The sequence below is a fragment of the Eschrichtius robustus genome, chromosome 2 (assembly GCF_028021215.1).
Source record: "Eschrichtius robustus isolate mEscRob2 chromosome 2, mEscRob2.pri, whole genome shotgun sequence".
Taxonomy (NCBI): domain Eukaryota; kingdom Metazoa; phylum Chordata; class Mammalia; order Artiodactyla; family Eschrichtiidae; genus Eschrichtius; species Eschrichtius robustus.
The window spans coordinates 147,120,956-147,144,874 of record NC_090825.1 but is presented as its reverse complement, the minus strand read 5'-3'; the positions used below and the strand labels follow the sequence as shown (position 1 = coordinate 147,144,874).

Below are 23,919 nucleotides of genomic sequence, written 5' to 3'. Positions count from 1 at the left end.
TTCTTTAAAACGCTTTGGAAAATAGCTTTAAACTGTGAATTAACAAAAGTTAATCAGGTTGTAGAATTTATAATTCTACAACCTGATTATTATGGTTCTTAGTTTTAAAAACAATACAATTATTTGGTGAGAGTTTGCTATTTCTTGTAGGCTGCCATCAAACATTATAAGAGCAGAAACCTACATTGTGACTCTTAGAAGACACTTCTAAAAGCTTTGTGGCCCTGTTTTCATTACAACTACTGCAGCTTCTTGAAAAGCAACAGTCTGAGAATTCAGACACAATAGGATAGTTCCTAATTTGGATTAACTTTAATTCTTGCTTTATTTGCTTTGAGATGAGGACAGCCTCCAGCAGAAACTGAATGGATACTCTGTAGCTTTCACATCTAGGTTTAGAGGGCTGGAGTTTCATAATCTCCTTGAGGCCACCTACTGTATCATTCTTCAGGACCAAATCCCCACTCCTGGATAGAGATTCCCAGTGGAGAGCGTGTTATCGCCAAGTGATTACTATGAAATAGATCTTTTCTCTCATTCCTTCTGTATTTGGTAGCTCCCATTTCATTATCATGGCACTCTTTGTATTATGGTGGGAGTTTTATTGGAAAAAAATTGACTTTAGACATGTACTTCCAAAGGTAAGTGTTGGCCTTTGTTTCTACTCTTTGTAGCCCAGCTGAAAGAAATTTGCATTAGTTGTAAAATAAAAATGAGGGGCTGTCTTTAGGCTCTCTAATAGACTTATCTTTCTAACTTCTCTTTAATGTTATGCTTCACTCCAGCTGCCAAAGGTCATTCCTCTGCTTAAAAGTTTAATAGTTGTCTCATCATTGTCTCTAGCAATGGTTTGAATGTTAAAGTTTTTGATGTCTCATTTGAAGGACTTAAACCATTCTAAACACTCTGATTTCACAATATTTATAAAAACATATACAGTTTTTGTATACTGTTTACTTCCTTTATCATTGGGTTACTATTGAGCCAGCTTCTTTCTTCTCTATTCTTGCATGTGGCAAATGTTCCCCACGTGTTCTAGAGAACAGCATCTTTCTTTGATGCTTGCTTGAATTGGCTTGGCTTTGGCTTGATATTATGCTTTATCTCCTACCTCTTAGTCTAAGAACCTCACCCCCACACTTGCCAGTGTGTTGCATGACCTGCTTCTGTTCCTCTGACACATATTGTTGAAGCAGTAGGTATACTGAATTGCAGGGAAAAAAAAAAAATCTCATACACGTTGATAAAAAATTGGACCACACACCTGGGAAGGATTGGCTGTTTACTGGTGATCTATAGCACGCAGCCTAAGAGCTGTTTTCCTGCAGGATGAAGTCTCAAGTTCGATAGAATGGTATAGGGGAGTCCTCTGTGATTTGGCCCCTCTTTATCAGGCTTTCCTCATCTCACACTTAAATACTTTAGTCATGCTAAATTAATTGCAGATACTTGAATAGGACTGCCATTTCTTAGCTATTTGGCTTTGCTTAATGCTGTTTATTTTGCCGGAAATGTGTCTCTCTCTCTTTTTCCCTTGGCTGCCTCCTACTCATCCTTTATGGCTTAGTTCAGGCATTTTCCTCCTTTGGGTGTGTTAAGACTGTGTGTGTGTGTGTGTGTGTGTATTTACATGGCACATTCTCAAAATTCCCTCCTGTAAGCTGCTGGAGGAGAGAGAGAATGTCTTCATTGCGTTTCTGTCTGCAGATATAAGGTCAGGTAAGTTTTTTGTTGAATGGAATAGTATTTAAGCCCCTCAACTTGTTTATCTCAATCGTGATGATAGAAGAAGCTGGTAATGGTTCTGTGGAAAGAAAAAAATTGGGATTTATAAGGCATATTTCTAAATCAGAGTGACATTAGAGAGACGATTAACATAAAATACCTCTTTGAGTAGCTTTTAAAAGAATTGCCTCTTTGAGAAGGAATCAGGGCAAGATATTCAAAACAATTCCATCTAGACACAGACCAAAGTTAGCTTTTGTGAGTTCTTCTTAAAGCTAGCCAATCAGAGGCAAGGTGCTTGCAGCCACTTTTCCCTTTTGATTTGTGGTTCCTATGGCAATAGGAAGAGAGCCTAGGACATTTCCCTCCTACCTCTTTTAATAACTTTTTGCTTTTGAAAAATGCCAAAAGCTATTATTCTTTTTGTCTTATAGTGTTTCTCAGCATGGTGGCCCTGATTTTGGTTTTTGATTATACAGTGGGTATGACAAAATTAATAAACACTATCAGTTTCCTTGATTAATGTTATTTTCTTTGGCTATAGAACATACAAATATAATCAGTCTAATTGGGTATTTGCTGTTAATGTTAGAATCCCATGTGAATCATTTCCTGTTCTCTGTGAACAACCCTAAATTAGAATATTGGTCATTACAAGTAGCTAAATGTGAAATTAAAACAAACATTTCTTAGGGGTTTTCTACCCCTGAAAGGCCTCTCTTAAGCATCCCCATTGTGATCCCTCTGGGTTTCTCTTGAGCTCCAGGCTGAAGTCTCAAGAGGAAAGAGGCTTAGTTTGTATTGTTGTTAGCTTAATACGTAGGTCAATAAGTGTTTGTTAAAATTGGTAAATACCCACGGTATCAGGGTAAATTCTTCAGACATATTTTAACAATGAGATAGTGTTCCAGAAGTTTAAAGATAGACCCCTGTTAGCTTAAAAAAAAAAAAAAAAGAAAAAGAAAAAGAGAGATAATAGTCTGCACTGTGATTATAGCTTATATGAAGAAATCTTTACATTATTCAGTTAAAGAGTGATGGATAATAGGTATTCCACAATAGTCAACATGGATTTTCAACCAGGTCCCAAAGTTTAAAATTAGCAGCTTTAAGAATCAATTACTGCTTGTGGTCAGAGCTGTATTTTAATGCTCTTAGGTTGATAAATATGGAACTTTTATGTTTAGCCATTATTTTCAAATTAGATCAATGTCCTCTTGGACCATTAGACCTAAGAGGAGCCTTATTTAGATGAGCAGGTATAGACTTTATTAAAAGATGGATGAATTTCCTAGAGTGGCATTTTCTGTTGAGTAAAGACTATTTTTCAGCACTGTGCTTGGTTGTTTAGCTTCAGGGTAATTGAGTGTGAAAGTAGGGCAGTTCTAATACTTGTTATGAACACTGGCATCACTCTCTTTACCCCGAAGTATCTTCCATGGATGTTATAAAGATAAGTTCTTGGAAACTGGACCCTCGAAGGGTCCTTTAAAAATCTTTTTCTGGCTATACAGGTTCAATATCAAGTTTTAAAAAATACTTGTAATAAACGTTTAATATTTTGAAATTAAGTTCTTAGAAGTTTTTCTTTATGTTGTTTTCCATATTCTTATAAGTATTAATTCGATCATTAGATGATTAGGAAACCTTGGGAAGATCATTACTTTTCTTCTTCGGGCTTTAGTTTCTTCACTTCTGAAATCAGGGGTGGAAGTTTGAACTAATTGGTCTTCCAGTTTTCACAGTCTATGATTCTTTGATTTATTGAATGTGAAAATTGGTCCTTTTTTTTTTTTTTTAAGTTCTGGATCTCAAGTTATTAGCAGAATCTAATCAGGGTACAGTACGTTATGCCTTCATGGTTTTTACCCTTTGAGGGAAATACATGTTAAACCTTGCAGAGGGAATCTGTTTTTAGTGAATAAATGAAAATTGATTTGCAGATGAGCTTTGGTGTTAATTTGGTATTAGTTGCTGAATACAAGTATAATCCTTAAACTCTATTCTCAGATCTGAGTGATTCTGTGATTTGGATAACTACAAAGATTTCAAAAAAGAAACTTAACTTGAGCTATGAGGATGTTGGAAGTTTATTTAAATTAAATAATGTGTGTAATCTGTGTATACATACGTAATGTGTTTGGGCCTTTTCTCTGCCCTAAACATTTTGCTAGGTATCTCTGGATAGAGAGAATTTGTTGTAGTAAAAAGAAAATATGTTTGCTTAAAGTCAGGCAGGATTAACTTCTAGTCCTAATTCTGCCATCAATTAGCCCTTGTTTTCTTGTACCTTGGACAAGTTGCTGTTTCAACAAATCAAGCTCTCCTTGCCTGGTCTTTGGTTTCCTCATCTGTAAAATGGAGTAATACTTGTCTTACAAGGGTTTTTGTGAGGGTTTACTATGTCAGCTGTCTAGCATATAACAAGAGCTTGATAAATGGCAGCTATTTTCATTATATTATACAAACATTTATTCAGCATCTTTTATGGCACTCTATGAAAGTGTTGGAGTGGCAGAATATGTGTGACTGGAGTATCAGTGATATACTTTACTATATTGGCTATGGGAAGCTTTGAAATGAAAGCACACTATTGGAAATGTATGGCATGTTCATTGTTACCAAAAACCTGCTCAGTTTTTTTATTCCATTTGAGTCTTCTGGTTTTGTATTCTTTAAATACCTTTTCTAAATAATCTCAATACTCTAGTTACATTATAGGTGAGATATAACTAGAAAGTACAGATGCTGGATAGGAAGGAATCAGGTCTATCTGATTTCAAGCATAGTGGACTTTGTTTATATTATAATTGGGGTAACCATAGAATTTATCTACCAAACCAGAATACTTTGAGAGTGAAAGTTATGCTGGGACCAGTGTAAACCTGGACTGTCCCAGGAAAGTGAGTATATTTAACCATCCTAATTATAGCTAGAATAAACAAGTTTATGAGGTTGGGTCTGAGGCTTCTGCAGTATTTTGGTTGACCCCAAACACCCACCTTCAGGTTTGGTTTTTTTTTTTTTTTTGGCATGATTATTGATTTTGCCAGAGTAAGTTAATTGACCTTAGGTCTGAAAAAGTACTTATTGAATACCATAAATAATCTAATGGTTTAAAAATACTAGCCATAATGCATATGTTTATATTTTACTTTTTTTCTTAATTCCCTTAAAACCGGCAAGCTCTTGAAAGAGGAATGGGAATGGGTAAATGAAAGAAGCTTTTAATTCTTACTTGTGTCAAATGAACTTTGTAAGCAAAGTCCAAAATGAAAATCATGATTATTCTAAAGTTTTTTCCTTTGGGAAGGCAGAGATGTGGATGACACTCAAAATCAGATGCGTTTTTATCAGCTCTTTTATTTCCTGTATCTATCAGTCAATCTATCGCTTATCTTTCTTGTTCTTTTTGCCTTATGTCTCTAGGTCTCCTGTAATTTTATTTAGGGATGTGCAAAAGTGTACGCAGATGATAAAATTTCAGGTGATCAATGATAATAGAGGCATCATAGTCTTGTGGAATGAATGTGGGCTTTAATAGCAGCCATCAAGGTTTGAAATTCTGACTCTCCCCTCCTTTGCTGTTTGTCCTTGTGCAAATGACTAACCTCTGAGCCTCAGTTTCCTGACACTGTGGTGTGGGAATTAGAGAACACATTTAAAGTGCCTGGCACATGGTAGGTGATGCAATGATAGCAATTATAATTACATGACATAGACCAAAAACCATTACTTTTATGAAGTTAGAGTGACAATCTCACCATAATCTTGTTTTGCACTCAAACTTTACAGTTCCCTTTAGTGGTTTTCATTTAAACATTCTTTCTCTCCCTCTTGATTCTGTTCACTGTATCCTGAGGAGTTAGCGGTTGGCAGCAGAAACCTCCTTTCCGTAGGACAGAAAGTGGGCCCTCTCCCAAGGTTTCAGTAAGTTTTGTTGGACTACCACCCCTGACCTCCAAGCTGCCAAGGGTGCACCCCCTGCCCAACTAACATTCAAGTTGCCTGTGTGAAGGAGTGATTTGTTGCGGCCTCTAACTGCTTCTTCTCTTCCTTCCTTTTTGTCATCCTGCAGTGTTCTGTGCCAAGGTCTTTGTGGCTAGGCTGCGCCAACCTGGTAGAGAGCATGTGCGCACTGAGTTGCCTGCAGAGCATGCCCAGTGTCAGATGTCTCCAGGTGCCTCTCTTCTTTCTTGTTGTAAATGTGTTTTTTACGTATACCATGAACATTTGTTGAAACTTGCAGTAGTGTGTTTAATCCAATGTTAAGTCTGCTAAATGTTCTGTGTAACCCTCTGCTTTCCTCCAGCCTGGGTGCCCCACATGGAGGAGTTCATGCCAGGAGGGGCCCTTCTGAGCAAATGGGTCTTTGGCTGGGCCCTGTTCTGCTCCTCTTTTTCTGCTCCTGCTTTTTATCCCCCCAACCCCCACCTTGAAGCTGTGATTCTCATGTTTAATAGCTGTGCATGTACCCAAACAACCTTGACATTTTCCATTTGGCTACTTTCAACAGTTCTTTGTTGAGTTGGGAGGATTTCATAATTCAAGTGGTGATTTTTCTATTTTGAAACTCATCTTTTTGGCTTGCTTTCTCTCCCTCCTTCCATAAAGGAGTGGAGAAAGAATCACTAATGGTACAAAGCCTCAAATTGAAGCTTATAAAGATCACGGCTTTATGCTGGCAATAACTATCAGTTTGGGCCACCTCCCACACCTGTCCTTAGGGTACACCCAGTTTTCCAGGCCGAGGCTGGCAGAGAATTCCACAGATAAAAGTAAAACTCTTTTGGGGTGTGGGAGGGGTTGCTCCAGAAAAAAGCTATTAGCAGGAGTGCAGCTGGACTGACCTCACTTGTTGGGATGGATTGTAAGAGAGCCAAGGCAGAAAACATTGTGACTTTATTGGGGAAGCTCTGTTTAGAGAAAGCATGTATTTAATTTAGTATGGTTTCAGTAGCAGTATTCAGTTTTCATCACTGTATATTCCAGACAGTTTGATATATCTTTAAAAAGCAATATTGAATTCCTGGCATCCTGTTGAGACTGCCCTGTTTTAGGAAAACACTGTAGAATCAGGAAATGAATTAGAGGGATATTATTGATGGTATGGGTGACTTTACTGTTCTCAAGGTTATCTTTCTATTCATGTTTACAGTCTTTAAATGGAGCTGGGGGGGCCAGGAAGGAGAAAAATTTCCTTCATATTGGGATCATGCTTTTTATTTGCTTATGAGCAAACATTCTGAGCAGCATTGGTGTGGTTATTGATTCAGATTGCTTTCTTTAGAAAACTGTGCTGGAACCTCACTAACAGAGAGGTTAACTAGAGAGTGAATTTAATGTAAGATCCAGCTGTCTTAGGGTCAGTATGAAAAGTTGGGTTACAACTCTTAGGGTCCAGGGATTGGGTGTTTCAGCGATGCTGCAGGGTTATGTATGTTTATCCTTGGAAAAGCGGCTTCCCTGCATGTGATGTACCTTTAACAAAAATGTTCTTGAAATAGCAGACATTATTGCATGTGCTCTCCTTGGTGCTAAATAATGGATATTTGCATTATAGTAATAGTGTACATCTTTGTCTCTATTTCTCTGAAGATGCTTACTTGAATGTTACAGTTTGCTTTTTAGTGGACTGCTCTAGTTTTTTTTTCCAGAAATTTAAGCAGGCGAAGAATTGTAGCTGTTAATGAGGTCTGGATGTGCAGATTATTTTTATTGCATTCAGTTAAAAGTAATTGACCGATGGAAGGCATTATTCAATATATTTTAGTAGCAGTATTGTGAATTCTCTGGAGGTGGGGTGAGTGGGAGGAAATATGGGTTCCTACCTTGTTGAAAATGGAAACCCAAACGTGTTAAAAGTTCTTCTTTGACTCATCCCTCCCAGTGAAAATCATTTAAGAGAAAAAATGTAAACTTTGCCTTGATTGGACCTTGAAATAAGGTGAAATATTGAATGATATTCACTGAAATGTGAATGGAACAAATATTGTCTTCAGAGGTGTATTAGGGAGTTTTATTTACTTAGGTTTTTATTTTCTTTAGTTTATGATAGAGTATGCAGCACAGTAAAGTGAAATATGTACTCAGCTGATTGGAATTAGCAAATCATTACTCTATTTTGTTCCATTTGTGAATGGAAAGTAAACATATGTATATGAACCCGGAAGACTTCCTTTCTCTCTCCCCCTTGGTTTTACATATTATTTTAACACTAGTGTTTCTCCTTTCTACCTCCAGTATCCAAACAAGTGCTAAAACTTAGTGATTAAAATTTAATTTGGGTATGAGCTTTTTCAAAGAATGCCTTTTGTTTATTTGCTACATCTTAGGTTTATCACAAAGATGACTTTTGCTTCACATAGCATGCCTCTCAGCAAGCCCATATTAAGAAGAGAAGGAACAGGCTACCCAAAGGGCCTGGTTGACTTTGCTGGGGCTCTGGAGTTGCATGAAAGGGCCTCCCTTAAAGTTACCACATTGGACCCATGAACAGTTGCATCTTTAGCCAGTTAGCCTATCTATTGATATATGGCTGAATTAGTGTACCTTCTGAAAAGCAGGAGTAAAGATAGTACTGTAGTTCCCTTTAGGCATAGTTTCTGCCACCTGTGAGAGGGGAAAAGGAATAGTAGAGACTTAAAAAATTAAAATCACTCATTCACCTCAATAAAACTGTTAAAAAAAATCACCACCAATTGTACTTGGGGCTTCACATATATTAGCTTTGTGACAACCCTATGAGATAGGTATTATTATTCCCATTTTTTCAGATGTAGAAACTGGGTCTCAGAGGTGATATGTGTGATTGGACCCAAGTTAATCTTTACATATCTGTGAAGTGGTGGAGCTAGCATTTGAACCCAAGATTTGCATGATTCCAAAATTGGTTTTCTTTCCTCTACACTGGAATGCTACTATTTCTAGAGTTTTCCATTTTAGTTTTGTTTGTGAAAACTTTACTATTGCGATATCCAGTGTGTGGCTTGTTTAGTCATTATCTGAAAATAAAAAAAGAAAACCTGCCAAATATCTATAGTGGGGGAAATTGCATTCCCTTTGCCAAGCTGAGCCCTCCTGAATCCTAAAGCTAGCGAGTTTCCTGAGTGGCTTTTCTGAAAATTCAATTCCATGAATATTTACTGAACAGTTGGTATGTGCCAGGGCCTGTACTGGTGCTGGGTATATAAAAAGATGAGCAATACAGACTTGTTCCCTGTTCTCAAGGAACCCATTGTAGTAAGCAGACCTGTGAACAAAAATCTAGACTGAACCACAAATGAAGTCCCTGTATGTGTGTGTGTGTGTGAGAGATGAAATTCTGAAGTTAGCCACATACACACACACACACACACACACACACACACACACACGGAAATATACACACACATACATACATACGTTTAAAAAATGTGAAACACTTTGGGCTTCCCTGGTGGCGCAGTGGTTAAGAATCCGCCTACCAATGCAGGGGACATGGGTTCGAGCCCTAGTCCGGGAAGATCCCACAAGCCGCGGAGCAACTAAGCCCATGCACCACAACTACTGAGCCTGCACTCTGGAGCTCGTGAGCCACAACTACCAAAGCCTGCGCGCCTAGAGCCCCTGCTCCACACCAAGAGAAGCCACCGCAATGAAGAGTAGCCCCCGCTCGCCGCAACTAGAGAAAACCCGTGTACAGCAATGAAGACCCAGTGCAGCCAAAATAAAAAAAAAAGTGAAACACTTTGAACTAGGATTAACCCTCAACATTTTTTAGAACAGTTGAACTAGAATATCTTGTTGTCTCTGAACTAAGCTGAACTGAATCAATATTTTAGTTGGTTCAGATAACCAGATTCAACCAGTTGATTGTTACATCATATAATCAAGAGTTCAGACCATGTATGTATGTATCATATATATGATAATATAATTATCATATAGGTATCATATATATATGACTATATATGTATTATTTATATATATGTATCATTTATTTTCCACCTTCTTTTTAAGTGTTGGGCCCTAGGTACTAGGTTATCTCATTTAATCCTTTATGGAGAAGTTATCTATCTTGGCTTCTTTGTATATGAAGTTATGGAATTGAATTGACTTGCCTAAGGTTACACATTTATTTAAGTGGCAGAACTAAGTTATGAACCTAGGTCTGGATGGATAACTGCAAAGCCAGTGTTCTGGTCACCATGCTGTAGTGACCTTAACCTGGCAATGCCATTTTTGGGTAGAAACAATTACCCTTCATTTATTTATTTACTTTTAAAATACATTTATCTATCTGTCTGTCTATCTATCTATTTATGGCTGCGTTGGGTCTTCGTTGCTGCTCGCGGGCTTTCTCTAGTTGCGACGAGTGGGAGCTACTCTTCATTGTGGTGTGCGGGCTTCTCATTGCGGTGGCTTCTCTTGTTGTGGAGCATGGACCCTAGAGTACGTGGGCTTCAGTAGTTGTGGCACGCAGGCTCAGTAGTTGTGGCTCGCAGGGTCTAGAGCACAGGCCCAGTAGTTGTGGCGCACGAGCTTAGTTGCTCCGCGGCATGTGGGATCTTCCCGGACCAGGGCTGGAACCTGTGTCCCCTGCATTGGCAGGCGGATTCTTAACCACTGCGCCACCAGGGAAGTTCCTCCTCTTTATTTTTAACATTAAAAAGTTGAAAGCTAATGCACCTGGAATGTAGAGGTTCCATGTAGTGAACTGACAAGTTTTCTTGGGAATGCCATTTGCAAGCTCTCAGTTGGGAAGAGTGTTAGTGATAAGCTTTTTTAAAGAGTTGGACTGATTGCTTGAAATGACAGCAGAGGTCATGTGAATCAAGTTTTAGTGCCTCTCGTCTAGCTCCATTGTGGATAGTGTTGGGCAGTTATTAATAGAACTTCTTGACATTTGCCTTTCTTGTTTCTTTTCTTTTCAATATATATAGTGAGACACACTGGTTTGAGAACACTGCAATTGGAACTTAACAGCTACCAACGTAAGAGAATATTTTTTAGAGAAGGGAGATAGCTTGGTAGAAAGAATCCTGATTCTGGAGAAGACAAACTTCAATTCTAGTCTTCTGCCTGATGCTTAATAGCTTTGTGACACTAGGCAAGTTACTTAATTTTCCTGACCCACGGTTTCCTCATCCTTTACATGGAGATAGTTATATCTGTCTGTCTGAGGTAGAGGGGAGATAACAGCTACACCTTACCAGTTGCTTGCTGTTGAGGAACGAAAATCCATTTCTTTCATTGCTTGCCCCTGGTTCCCTATTCAAGAAGAGGGAATTCCAGTCTTAGAGTCCAGGGCAAGATAAGAATAAGATAAAAGACTGGGCATATGATATGATATGGCCCCTGCTGTCAGGTGTTCTTGTTTTGTTCAGGGCTGTCTCCTAAGGTCACACATGGCTGTTCCAACTCAATGTCTCTGTCTTTTTTTTAATGAGCGTTGGGGATTTATTATTTCTTGTTCATTATTCTGTTGCACTCTAGGGCCAATAATGTGAAGGTGTGGAGTAACCTTTCAGTGGTAGAGTGTAGTATTTTATGATCGTTAAAAAACACATTTTTTTCCCTGTATAAGAAAATTTACAAATATAGTTTTTTAAGGAAAAAAAAAAGAATCCATTGGTAACCTCACCACCCAGAGAGAGCATTTGTTGCTGTTTTAAGGTCTGTCTTCCTCCTGCCTATTGGGAAGGGAGGAATTCATCAAATTGTGCAGGTTCTCTTTGTTATTGTGGTGATGAAAATGATTATAAGAATGGTGTTTTAATGTCCCATGGAACCCCAGAGTGTGACTTTGGAGTCACTAGAAGGATAATGCCTCTCTCACTTACTCACCTGGAATAGCTCTGGATTTATCTGTATTATATAGCAAAACTCTTAGTAAGATTTTATGTGAAAAATTCTATGGAAATTTCTAAACACACAAAAAAGTAAAGCGATCCATTCAACTCAGCCTTGAACAGTTTTCAAAATTATGCTATTCTTAGTCCAACTTTCTCTTTCTTGAACTTTGTTTTTTTCTGGGGCATTTTAAAACAAATCTAAGATAGCTTTAAAAAAAAGGAGTTTGACAAATCACTGTTTTATGTCAGCGAAAAAAATAAATATAAAAAAGTTTCAAAGAATAAAAAAATAGTACAACTGGTACCGAAGGTTATAAAAGACATGTAAAGTTTCCTTTGAACCCAGGTCTCACTTCCCAAAGTATCACTTCTGAGTTTCCCATTATCCTTTAGACAGAAACTTAAAAAAATAGAAATAGAACCATATTATACATATTATTTTTCAATTAATAACTTTTTCAATTAGTAAGATACATTGCCCATCTTTCCATATCAGCATATAAAATCATATAAACCCTGTTCTTTTTTATGGATGCAATAATATTTCATCATATTGGCTTTATCATTTAAAAATATATGTATATCCCGTTCCCTATTAATGGAACTTTAGGCTTCAGTTTTTTTTCTGTTATGGCACTTTGCTAATTTCAGTGAACATATACCTTTAGGCTTGCATGATTATGTCTGTAGAATAAATTCCTAGAAGTACAGTTGCTTGGTCAAGGAGTATCAGTGTTTTATTATTAAATTGTCTGTATACAGAAAAGTAATAGTCTCTCCTTTCCATCCCCCCCGCAACAAATGTTAACAGTTAATGTTGTCTACCGTTGCATGTTTTGGTTTTTTGTTCATAGGATGATGATGTAGCCAACAATTACTGGGATTTTCCCTCTTTCTTTACTTACTGTCATATTGCAGACATGTCCCCAGGTTTTGTAAAGTCTGACTCTTTCACCAGTGGAAATTTCACCAACTTTTATCATCCATAGATTTGGGGGCAGTGAGGGCTAGGAGTACATTTTTTTTTTCTTCTTTGAATTATAATATATGTGTAGAAAGTACAGAAATCTTAACTATATAGCTCAGTGATTTGTTACAAAACGGGCAGTGATTTATTTTGATAAGTGAGGCTAAATCATTTTCATGGAGGGTGAACCAGTTTATAATCTAGTTTATTTCTATAAGCTCTGGATATCATTTAAAAATGTTTAAGGTTTACTTTAAAAATATTATTAAAAATAACCTATACTTGTTCCAATTTAAACTAATAATAAAAAGTGACAAATAGTAACATGATAAATTAAGACTTTCTACCATCATTTAAAAATCACTGCGTAATATTCCATTTAATATATATATTACTGATTTTAAGAAACCTTCCTTCCCTTCCTTGTCAAGACTGCTTCCAAGTTTTGAGACATCCATGTTGAGAAGAACATCACTGTAGCTAAGTGTTTGTATACTTCTGTGATTATTTCTTTAGGTGAAAGAATGTGCACATTGAAACACTTAAGGTTGCTAAATTGTACTTTTGACAGGCTGGCTCAGATTATACTCCTAAAAGCAGCGGATGAGAGATTCCCTTGTTATATGCCTTAGCTGGCATTGGATAATTTAATTTTGTATTTTTTTGCCATTCTGATAAATGAAAATGTTAAAATACATATTTATTTATTGGCCATTTCTACTTCTTGTTTTATGAGTTACCTCTTCATACCTTTTCTCCATTTTTCTAAAATGACTTTTTAAAAAAAAATCTTAGTTGTAGGAATTCTTTATATATTAAATACAGTAACTCTGTCATTTATTGCAAGTGTTTTCTCTAGTTTTACATTTGCCTTTCAGTTTTGTTTATAATGCTTTGTGCTTTTAAGAAGGTTTTGAAAGAAATTTTTACTCTTTATATAATCATACTTACTCTTTTTTCTTTTTTTAATGTATTTTTTATTGAAGTACAGTTGATTTATAATGTGTTAATTTCTGCTGTACAGCACAGTGACTCAGTTATACACATTTATACATTCTTTTTTATATTCTTTTACATTATGGTTTATCCCAAGATATTGAACATATAGTTCCCTGTGCTATACAGTAGGACCTTGTTGTTTATCCATTCTGTATGTAATAGTTTGCATCTACCAATCTCAAACTCTCAGTCCATCCCTCCCCCAACCCCCTCCCCCTTGGTAACCACAAGTCTGTTCTCTATGTCTGTGAGTCTGTTTCTGTTTCATAGATAGATTCATTTGTGCCATATTTTAGATTCCACATGTAAGTGATATCATATGGTATTTGTCTTTCTCTTTCTGACTTACTTCACTTAGTATGATCATCTCTGTGTCCATCCATGTTGCTGCTAATGGCATTATTTCATTCTTCTTTATGGCTGAGTAGTATTCTATTGTATATATGTACCACATCTTCTTTATCCATTCATCTGTCGATGGACATTTAGGTTGTTTCCATGTCTTAGCTATTGTGAATAGTGCTGCTATGAACATAGGGGTGCATGTATCTGTTTGAATTATAGTTTTGTCCAGGTATATGCCCAGGAGTGGGATTGCTGGATCATATGGCAACTCTATTTCTAGTTTTTTGAGGAACCTCCATACTGTTTTCCATAGTGACTGCACCAATTTGCATTCCCATCAACAACGTAGGAGGGTTCCCTTTTCTCCACACCCTCTCCAGCATTTGTTATGTGTAGACTTTTTAATGATGGCCATTCTGACCAATGTGAGGTGGTACCTCATTGTAGTTTTGATTTGCATTTCTCTAATAATTAGCATTGTTGAGCATCTTTTCATGTGCCTGTTGGCCATCTGTAGTCATTCTTTTCCTTTACCATTCTTCTAGTGGTTTATGGCTTTATGTTTTATATTTAAATCTTTCCGTTTCTCTGTAATTTATTTTTGTATATGCTATGAATCAGGGATCCACATTCTTTCTAAATGGCCACACTGTTTTCTGCATACTATTTACTGATCTCGCTTTTCCCCCATTGGTTTGAGATCATATGCTCATGTTTCATTTCCTTGTATCTGATGATGCCCACTCACAGAAATCTCTTTCAAGCTTTTGTTCTTCTTTACTTCTCAAGTATCATCATCAGTTATTAACCTCTTTAAGCTTGTCATGGTCCGGGGTGTATCATGCTGTCTTTCATACATACAATGCTGGTTTCAAAGTGTCCTGTTAATGATGATAAGCTTTGAAAATTCAAAGTGCCAAACAGAAAGATTCATTTTAGCATTTTTCTAAAGAAGTGATGTTTCCTGTTTTTACTGTGAATTGAAATTGTTGGGTATTTTTTTTTTTTTTTAGTGATTTCCATGTCATATTTTCTGAATATAGGGTGACTTGGTGATCTCAGAATTTGAAGCAACAAGTAAATTCATATTTTGGAGAAAGTTTTAATGATAGCACAATGCCTGGCACATAGTACTAGCCCTCAAGAAATAGCACTTTATTAATTTCATTGATCATATACATATTTTTAGGCACTCAAGAAATCACATATATTTTCCATGGAAGAGAGCCTCTGCTATGGGAAAATGAAAACTACGCCTTGTTTTACTAACACTTTTAATTTATGGTTTCCAAAACAGTGTGCGTGATGGATAAGGTAGTGTGCATGTTGAGTAAGGTTTAACAGTATACGTAATTCGAGGATAGGGCGGTGGGTAAATGGGATTCAGGCCACATTAAAAAATGCCTTTTTACTTTTTCAACAAAAATGACACAATATACCTCATACTACAGACTTTTATTGCTTGTAAGAATTCTGGTTTTATGTATTTCTGTTGATTTATTTTTATTGTTCTGTTTATGAAAGTAACACTTTTTCACTGCAAAAATTTTGGACAGTAGAGGAGTATAAAGAAGAAATTAATCATTCAGCCATAATCTCACTTCATTTTAGTGCCCATTCATTGTTTTTTCTTCTTGACATTTTATTTTTATGTGTGTGTGTATTTGTGTATGTTTCGTTTAGTTTAGTTTATAAATAGGCTTATAGTCTATGTATACTGAATTATAACCCCATTTTTACCAATATGACTCACATTAGTAAACTTAGGTCTACATTTTTAATAAATGACTATGTAGAGTTTAATTGTCTGGATGTACAATAATTTAATCATTCTCCTACTGATGGACATTAAGGTTATTAAATTTTAGTCTATACGTATTTCTTAGGTTGTATTATTCATTGGAGAAATTCTGAGTCAAAGGATATGAACTTTCTTAAGGCTTTTAAACATTGACCGAGGGCTTCCCTGGTGGCACAGTGGTTAAGAACCTGCCTGCCAATGCTGGGGACAAGGGTTTGAGCCCTGGCCCGGGAAGATCCCACATGCCGCGGAGCAACTAAGCCCGTGTGCCACACTACTGACCCTGCGCTCTAGAGCTTGCGTGCCACAACTACGGAGCCCGTGTGCCACAACTACTGAAGCCCACGCGCCTAGAGCCCGTGCTCCGCAACAAGAGAAGTCACCGCAGTGAGAAGCCTGTGCACCGCAACGAAGAGTAGCCTCTGCTTGCTGCAACCAGAGAAAGCCCGTGCGCGGCAACAAAGACCCAACACGGTCAAAAATTAAAAATTAAAAAATTAATTAATTAATTTAAAAAAACCGAAAAAAACATTGACCTATCCTCCACCAAAATGGTTATTCTAATTTATATTATTCTCAGCATATGATAGTATACTATCTCAGTATCATTATCTCAGTATATGATAGTACAAATAAATGCCCAGTGTAGAAAACTGGAAAACATAGGAAAGCCCAAAGAATACATTAAAAAAAATCACACTTTGTTTACTCATTTGCTTATTCTTCAAGCAACAAATGTTTATGATGCTCCTACTGTGTACCAGGGATTATTGTAGGGGCTGGGAATACAAGAGTGCACAAAATAGACAAAAAGCCACTCTGTCTTAGAACCTAAATTTTAGTGGGAAAAGAAAGAAAATAAGTGAAACACAGGGTATTTTAGGTAGTAAGAAGTGCTATGGAGAAAGTGGGGGCGGGGGGTAGGGCACCGCAAGGGTTGGGGCTTTTATTCTGCATGAGATGGGAAGTCATTAGAGAATTTTGACGAGAGGTGTAATTTATCTGACTAATGTGTTAATAGGACCTCTGGCTGCTGTATAGATAATAGAATGAAGAGAGGAAGCAGGGGGACCAACTCGTAAGGTTGACCAGTGTATTAGCGTTCTCCAGAGAGACAGAACCAGTAGTAGATAGATAAATGGATAGATGGATAATTTACAGAATTGGCTCACATGATTGTGGGGACTGGCAAATTTGAAATTTGTGTGGCAGAGAAGCAGAAATGCAGGCAAGATTTATCTTTTACAGTCTTGAGGCAGCATCTTTGCCCTTAAGGCCTTCAACTTACTACATGAGGCCCCACCTGCATTTTGGAGGGTAATCTGCTTTACTCAAAGTCTACTGATTATAAATGTTAATCACATCTACAAAATACCTTCAGAGCAACATGTAGACTAATGCTTGACCACACAGCTGGCCAAGTTTGTTGTGGCCAAGCTGACACATAAAATTAACCATTACAACTGTGAATGAAAAGAGGCCAATCTTTGGAGTTAGGGATACAAATGGGAACAGAGGTAGTCCATGACCAAATGAAGAAAGAAAAGGTGAGTGTGACATTAGTAAAAATGATACCAGTCTTATCAAGCCAATATCATTTATATCACCAATATCTAATAACCATTTAGTCAGAGGTGATTTGGACTTTGGAGTCCATGGTATGGGAAGATAAAAATATGATATGTGTCTACTTGCAATAATGAAATGCTTCAGTAATGATTCTTCATAAAGAGTCATTCAGTACATAGTACTCATTTTGTGGAAGAACCATAAGTGTGTAGGGACTCACAGTTAACACTTAACGCTAGACACATTACTAAGCCCTTTCCCATATATTGTCGTTTTTAATCCTCTGAACAAATTTTATGAACTAGGTTTTGTTATGTCTGTTTTATACATGAGGAAACTGAGAAAGAAAGCTTGCGACTTGCCTAAGGGCACACACCTACTAAGTGGCAAAGCCAGGATTTAAACCTAGTCTCTTTGGTTCCAATACACCTTATTGCCTCTTAAAGTAGAAACTGTTTTCATAGAGACGATTATCTGTATTTTAAGTTGTAAATAGAGTTTTCTAGGACAATTACGCAATAGGAATGCTATTTATGTTGTTATACCAGTAGTGTGCATGATCAAATATCTCTTCTTTAGAGGCCTTCTCTGGCCACCCAATCTAAAATAGCTCCCTGCTTTTCACTCCGTTCCTTTACCCTACTTTATTTTTTCTTCATAGCACTTAGCACTGCCTGAAATTACATTCCATGTTTGTTTTTTTCCTCCTGTCTGTTGTCTTTTTCCCCCATCAGAATCCCAAGTTCCATGAGAAAAGGGTCATGTCTTACTGTTCACTGAATGACAAATTCACCTGTTTCTAAAATAGTTCCTGGACAGACAGAATAAACTGGAGTGTGAAGGAATGGCTGTCTCTAAGCTTTGTTGGGATTATATGGGGTAGTGGTATTTGCTGTCATAGCCAGAACTACTTTGGACTTAGTTCTCTGAGTTCTTTGAATCCAGGTATTCAAGTGAGTTGAAGGGAGTTCCTTGAGTAAAAATTGATTTTTCTTTGAAAGATAGCTTATTGTATTGTTGTTTTGCTTAAAAAATCTTTTCTGATTATAAAAGTAGTACATGCATATTGTAGAATGTTGGGATAAAAGTGGAAAGAAAAATGAGAAATAATCCTCAATTTAGGGAGTGCCATTCTTAGTATTTTGGCATATTGTCTTTGAGTTTTTAGTCTTTGCATATGCTTTACATAGTTGAGAATTATATATATATATGATTATATATATAACTTTATATGCTTTATTTTACTTTACATGCTTTGTACACTTATTCAGAATTATTGTGTTAATGTTTTCCTATCATTAAAAATTCTCATAATTTGAAATTACCATATTTCATGAACAGCCCATAATTTGACGTTTTTCTGGGTGCTTAAACTCTTCACTTTTAGTTATTAAAAACGAATCTCCATCTTTTTGCATAAATCTTTGCTGTCATTTTTAATTACCTAGGATATATTCCTAGGAGATGTACTGTATATATCCTGTCAAGTTGTTTTCCAGAGGGTTTGCATATCATTGTACCCTCACTGGGATTGAACATTATTATTCTAAAAAAATTTAACAAGGCTGATTTGTGTGATTCAGTAGAATACTCTAAATTCACAGCCCTCTTCACAAATGGCAGCTCTCCTCTCTGAGCAGTTTGAGTATATGTTGAGTCAGCTAAGGCATGGCCTACTAAAATAAGATCTAATAATACTGGATATGCTTGGCCAAGAATAAAGGACTTGAGAGACATTTTCCAACTTCTTATTGAATTGCCTGGGTGCTCTGACTAGAATTCAAAATTGAGATTATTCAGTTTAGATGAGGTTATTCAGAAAATACAGAAAGTATAGAATCACCCGTACATTTTGTACATTTTTACTGACTGCCTGCTGTGTGCCATGCACTGTGCTATGACCCGGTAGTACAAAGAACCAGCTGCCAATCTTTGTAGATAGATGGCATATGAAAACTGTTTACCCTAGTAAAGGAAGGTTCTTTCTACCCCATTCTCCCTTTAGAAAACCAGGAGTCGCTTACTGAAGTCCTTGTAAAATCTCTTATATTATATAGCATGCTTCCATCTTTTTTAATTCGGAGTAAAAGGCAAATGTTAAATCCTTCATCTATAAGACAACAGGAAATGAAAAATTAAGGATTAGAGTAATGGTAACCAGAAGAAACCATCACCTAATTAATTTCAAAGTAAAAACTTTGCCAGAAGAAACATTTCCCAGAGGGATCTGGTAGAGTTCGCAGGAAAGAGACGGATGGATGAATCCCTGTCAACTAGTAGTGAATGGCTTGGGGAAGACACTGAGCCTGTAGTGTCCTCAGTCAGTACTGGTTTGAGATGTTTACTAAAGTCATCTGACAGTGGTGGTGAAAAAGGCACAAAACATTTCAGCACAATTTTTTCCTAGGGTTATGATCCCACAGTTCGAAGTGTTGGGTATTAGTTATTGCAAACCAGCCATTGAAAGATTTATTCTTACTGATTTTGAGACAATCTTGAGCTCAATTGTAAGTACAGTACTAAGAACTTTTTGTTTCTCAAACTGTGTGAAAGTAAAGCTGACTGAATGCTCCGTCATGCTCTAGTGTTTTAGTGTATATTTCTTACAAAGGAGGATGTTCTACATAATCATAATATGAGAATCAAATCAGTAAATTAACATTGGATACATTACTACCATCCAGTCCTCAGTCTCTTGAGTTTCATCAAAGGTCCAATAATGTCCTTTGTAGCAAAGGTATCCAGTTCAGAATGATAAGCTGCCTTTAGTTGTCATACTTCTTTAGTTTCTTTCAATCTGGACCATTTTCTCAGGCTTTCCTGGACTTCTGTGACCTTGGCACTTTTGAAGATTACAGATCAGTTATTCTGTAGTATGTCTGTCAATGGAGGTTTGTCTGTTTCCTTATGATTAAATTTAGTTTATACATCTTGGAAAGGAATATCACAGAAGTGACGCTGTGTTCTTTATCTTTGCATCTTATTAGGTAGTACATGATTTTGATTTCTCTTGTTACTAATGGTGGTCATCTTGATTATTTGAGGAAGGTGGTGTCTAGGAGCTTTCTTCACTATAAAGTTACCCTTTTTCTCTCTGTAATTAAGTATTTTGTGGAGAGGTAATTTGAAACTGTATAAATGTCCTCTTTTCATTAGAATCTCAGTTTATTCACTTACAGACTTGTGGTTTCTTATTTTTTTCAGTGGGTTATAATCTGTTATTATTATTATTATGTATTTTGATGGTCAGATTGTTCAAAGCTTGGCCATTGCCTGCCCTTTCAAGCTGGGTCCTGTATCCTTTTGATCTGTCCTCATAATTCTTTAAGCACTTCTTGCTTTCTGGGGCAAAAAAAATTTTCCAGGCTCATCTTGTATTTTCCCATAGTCAGCCCTGGAATTAGTCAATTCTGTAAGGAGCCTTGGTTTCTTTTTGTGAAGAATGGTATTTAGATCTGGTTGGTAAGTGTGCTTAGTGCTATTGGGATGTCATTGCTTCTATAGGCTCTCTCAGCCAACAGTGTTAGGTAATATATGTATAATTTTGTCTCTGTGAAAAAAACTCCCTCCTTTTCTATGTATTAAAAAACCACGAGTTTGCAGTGATAGTTCTAGTCCAGTCTTACAGATTTCATTCTAGTTTTCCAAGGTAGCCCTTTTCATATTTGTAACTCCCTTCTCTAACAGTGAGAAACAGTGACTCCTGTTTTCCACAGTATATTTCCTCACTTGCTCAGTTCTAGAATGCATATTCAGTAGTTTTAGAATTGCTTACCTATATCACTGAAAAATAAATTTACTAACCATACTGAATATTTCTTTACAATTAACTTTTATTTTTGGCTATATATTCTAACTGCTGAGTTCCAGAGTCACTTGGGTTAATTTTTTCCTCACCATTAAGTATGATTATGTTATTCAATTGAAATGTATTTAGGTTCGTTTGTTTCTGTTGATATTCCATCTCTCTCTCCCAATCGTTGTTGATTTTATTTTTTTGAGTATATAAAGCATGTATTGCGGTTCTAAGAGTAGAAACAATACAGAAAGGTCATCCTTTCTGTCCTGTTCCCATTCCTCTGTTCTTTCCATCCTGTTTCCATTGGGTAACCAATTTTTTAAGTTTCTGGTTTATCCTTCCTGGGTTTCTTTATGCACTAAGGAACAGGTACACACATGTATATTTTCTTATTTCTGTTTATTTCTTATGCAAAGGGTAGTATATAGGTAGATACTATTTTGCACTTTTCTCTTTTCACCTAAAAATGTACCCTGAAAATTAGTCTGTATTAGCCCATAGAGGCCTTTCTTATTCTTGCATAAGGCTGCATACTGTGTGTTGATACACCGTAGTATATTCGGCTAGAATCTTAGGTATGAGCATGCAGGTTGTTTTGTTTTTGTTTTTTTTTAAATTGCAAACAGGGCTCCAGTGCATATGTTTACCTTGTGCATATGTGTTTTCATAGTATTTAATTATAGTGTATCTTCAGGGAAAATTCCTAGAAATGTGTTACTGGATCAAAAGGGATGAATTGGGAAATTGGGATTGACATATATACACTAATATGTATTAAAAAGATAACTAATAAGAACCTGCTGTATAAAAAAAATAAATAAAATAAAATTCAAAAAAAGAACCCCCCAAAAAACCAAAAATGAACAAACAAAAAAAAAGGTTGATACAGGATCAAAGGTAATGCCGGATGAAAACATCAAGCTACTTACGTATTTTTGTTAGATATTGCCAAATTCTCCTCCAGAAGGGTTGTACACATTTGCCTTCCCACCAGGAGTATATGAGAGTGCCTGTTTCCTTACTCTTTTACTGACAGAATGTCTTGTCATACTTGTGAATATTTGCCAGTGTTAGGTGAGAAATGTGTAGCTTTAATTTGCATCTCTTTAATTATGAGTAAGTCTGAACATCTTTTCTTATTTAAGGGTTGTTTTTATATCTTTTAAAAAGTCTGTCCATGTCCTTTCCTCATTTTTCTATTGGGATTTTGGTAATTTTTATCCCCCTCAATTTAAAAGAAAAATTTAGGTATATAAGTCCTTTTACCTGTGACATACGTTGTAAATATTTTTTCCAGTGTTCTAATTTTATCTTTTTCCAAATGGCTTACCAGTTGTCCCAGCACTTATTAAAAAGTTCTGCAGTTTAGCAAATGCAAACTAATATAGAATGCATGAACAACAAGGTCCTACTGTATAGCACAGGGAACTATATTCAATATCCTATGATTAAACCATAATGGAAAAGAATGTAAAAAAGAATGTATTACATATGTATAACTGAATCACTTTGCTGTACAGCAGAAACCAACACAACGTTGAAGTTCCCCAGTGATTTGAGAAGCCGCTTTTATCATGTACTAAATTTCCATATGTACCTGGGTCTATTTCTGAACATTTTATTCCATTAGGCCAGGATGTGGCAAACTATGGCCCTCTGGCCAAACCCAGCCCTATTTTTGTAAGTAACGTTATATTGGATCACAGCCCCACTCGTTTATTTACTTATCATCTATGGCTGCATTTGTGCTACAACAGAAGAGTCAAGTAGTTGTGACAGAAACTGTGAGGCTTGCAAAGCTTGAAATATTCACCTCTCACCCTTTACAGAAGCTTGCTGACCCCTACATCAGGGTAATTATCTATGCATATGCCATAAAAGAACCTTGTTTTTAACTAGAGAGACTTACAGTATGTTTAAATGTCTGGTGGGGCTAATCGCACCTTGTAGCTTTTCTTTTTGCATGTTGTTTTCTGAGTATTCTTATAAGTTTTTCCACATGAATTTGAGTTCCAACTTGTCTGGCTCCACAAGAAGCTTTTTATGTGATACTGGGGTGTTTTAAAATTATAAATTAGGGTGAACTGTTATCTTTATAATGTTGAGTTGTCTTATCCAAGAACTAGTTTTGAAGAAAAGAATAGAGAAACTTATCAAAGAACCAAGCCACAAAAATGCATCAGACCAACATGGTTTCACAGGGCAATTCTACCAAATCTTCAAAGCATGTGTAGGCCAGAAGCTTCATAAATTGCTTCATAGCATTGATTTTGAAAGAAAACATTTCTTCTGGGGGGAGTTATTTCTAGTTTTATATCTTTTTGATCAGAGGCTATTATTATCTGATTTTTTTTCTTTTGTAGAACTTATTTCTTTGTGATCAAATACATGATGAGTCTTCATAAATATTTCATGTGTGCTTGAAAAACAGATTAGTCTATTTGTAGGGTGTAAGGTTTGATATCTCTAATATTTGCCTTCTTGATTATGTTTATTCTTCTGAACTTTATTTTTTGGTCCTCTTGATCTGCTTTGTATTGGGAGTAGTGTGTATTAGTGTATTTTTAATCCATGTCTCTTTGCATATCTTTTAGTTTCTTCTCATGATGTGTTGTTTTCTTTGCTCTTTTATTTTTGAAATTTCTATTTAAACTTAGAAAGGTGTATATTTTTGTTCTATTGATTACCCTTTACTTACAACTTTTAAAATGCTTGTAATTCTTGGGATTTTATTTAATATTTTATTAACAAGTTTATCCTTTTTAATGGAATTCTTTAACTGCCACCTGTTCACTGTACAACAGTCAGGACTTGTTCTTTCCTCTTCTGATCCCTTCTCCTTTTAAGCTGCCTTATTTCTACTTTTCAGAATGTATCA

The 23,919-nt window shown here is 36.3% G+C and overlaps 1 protein-coding gene across 7 annotated transcripts in view; it reads left to right on the top strand.

The window, feature by feature from the left end:
* The window catches only part of FBXW11 (F-box and WD repeat domain containing 11), a 130,516-nt gene that overhangs the window by 30,936 nt on the left and 75,661 nt on the right, over positions 1–23,919 (top strand). For 2 of the 7 annotated variants that reach the window (XM_068536351.1, XM_068536354.1), the window contains exon 2: positions 5,804–5,905. The exons of 4 other annotated variants lie outside the window; for them this stretch is intronic. In XM_068536351.1, coding sequence (XP_068392452.1) covers positions 5,804–5,905 — 102 coding nt within the window. Of the gene's footprint in view, positions 1–5,803; positions 5,906–23,919 lie in introns of those variants that run through there. One more of the 7 variants, XM_068536350.1, reaches the window with a different exon arrangement.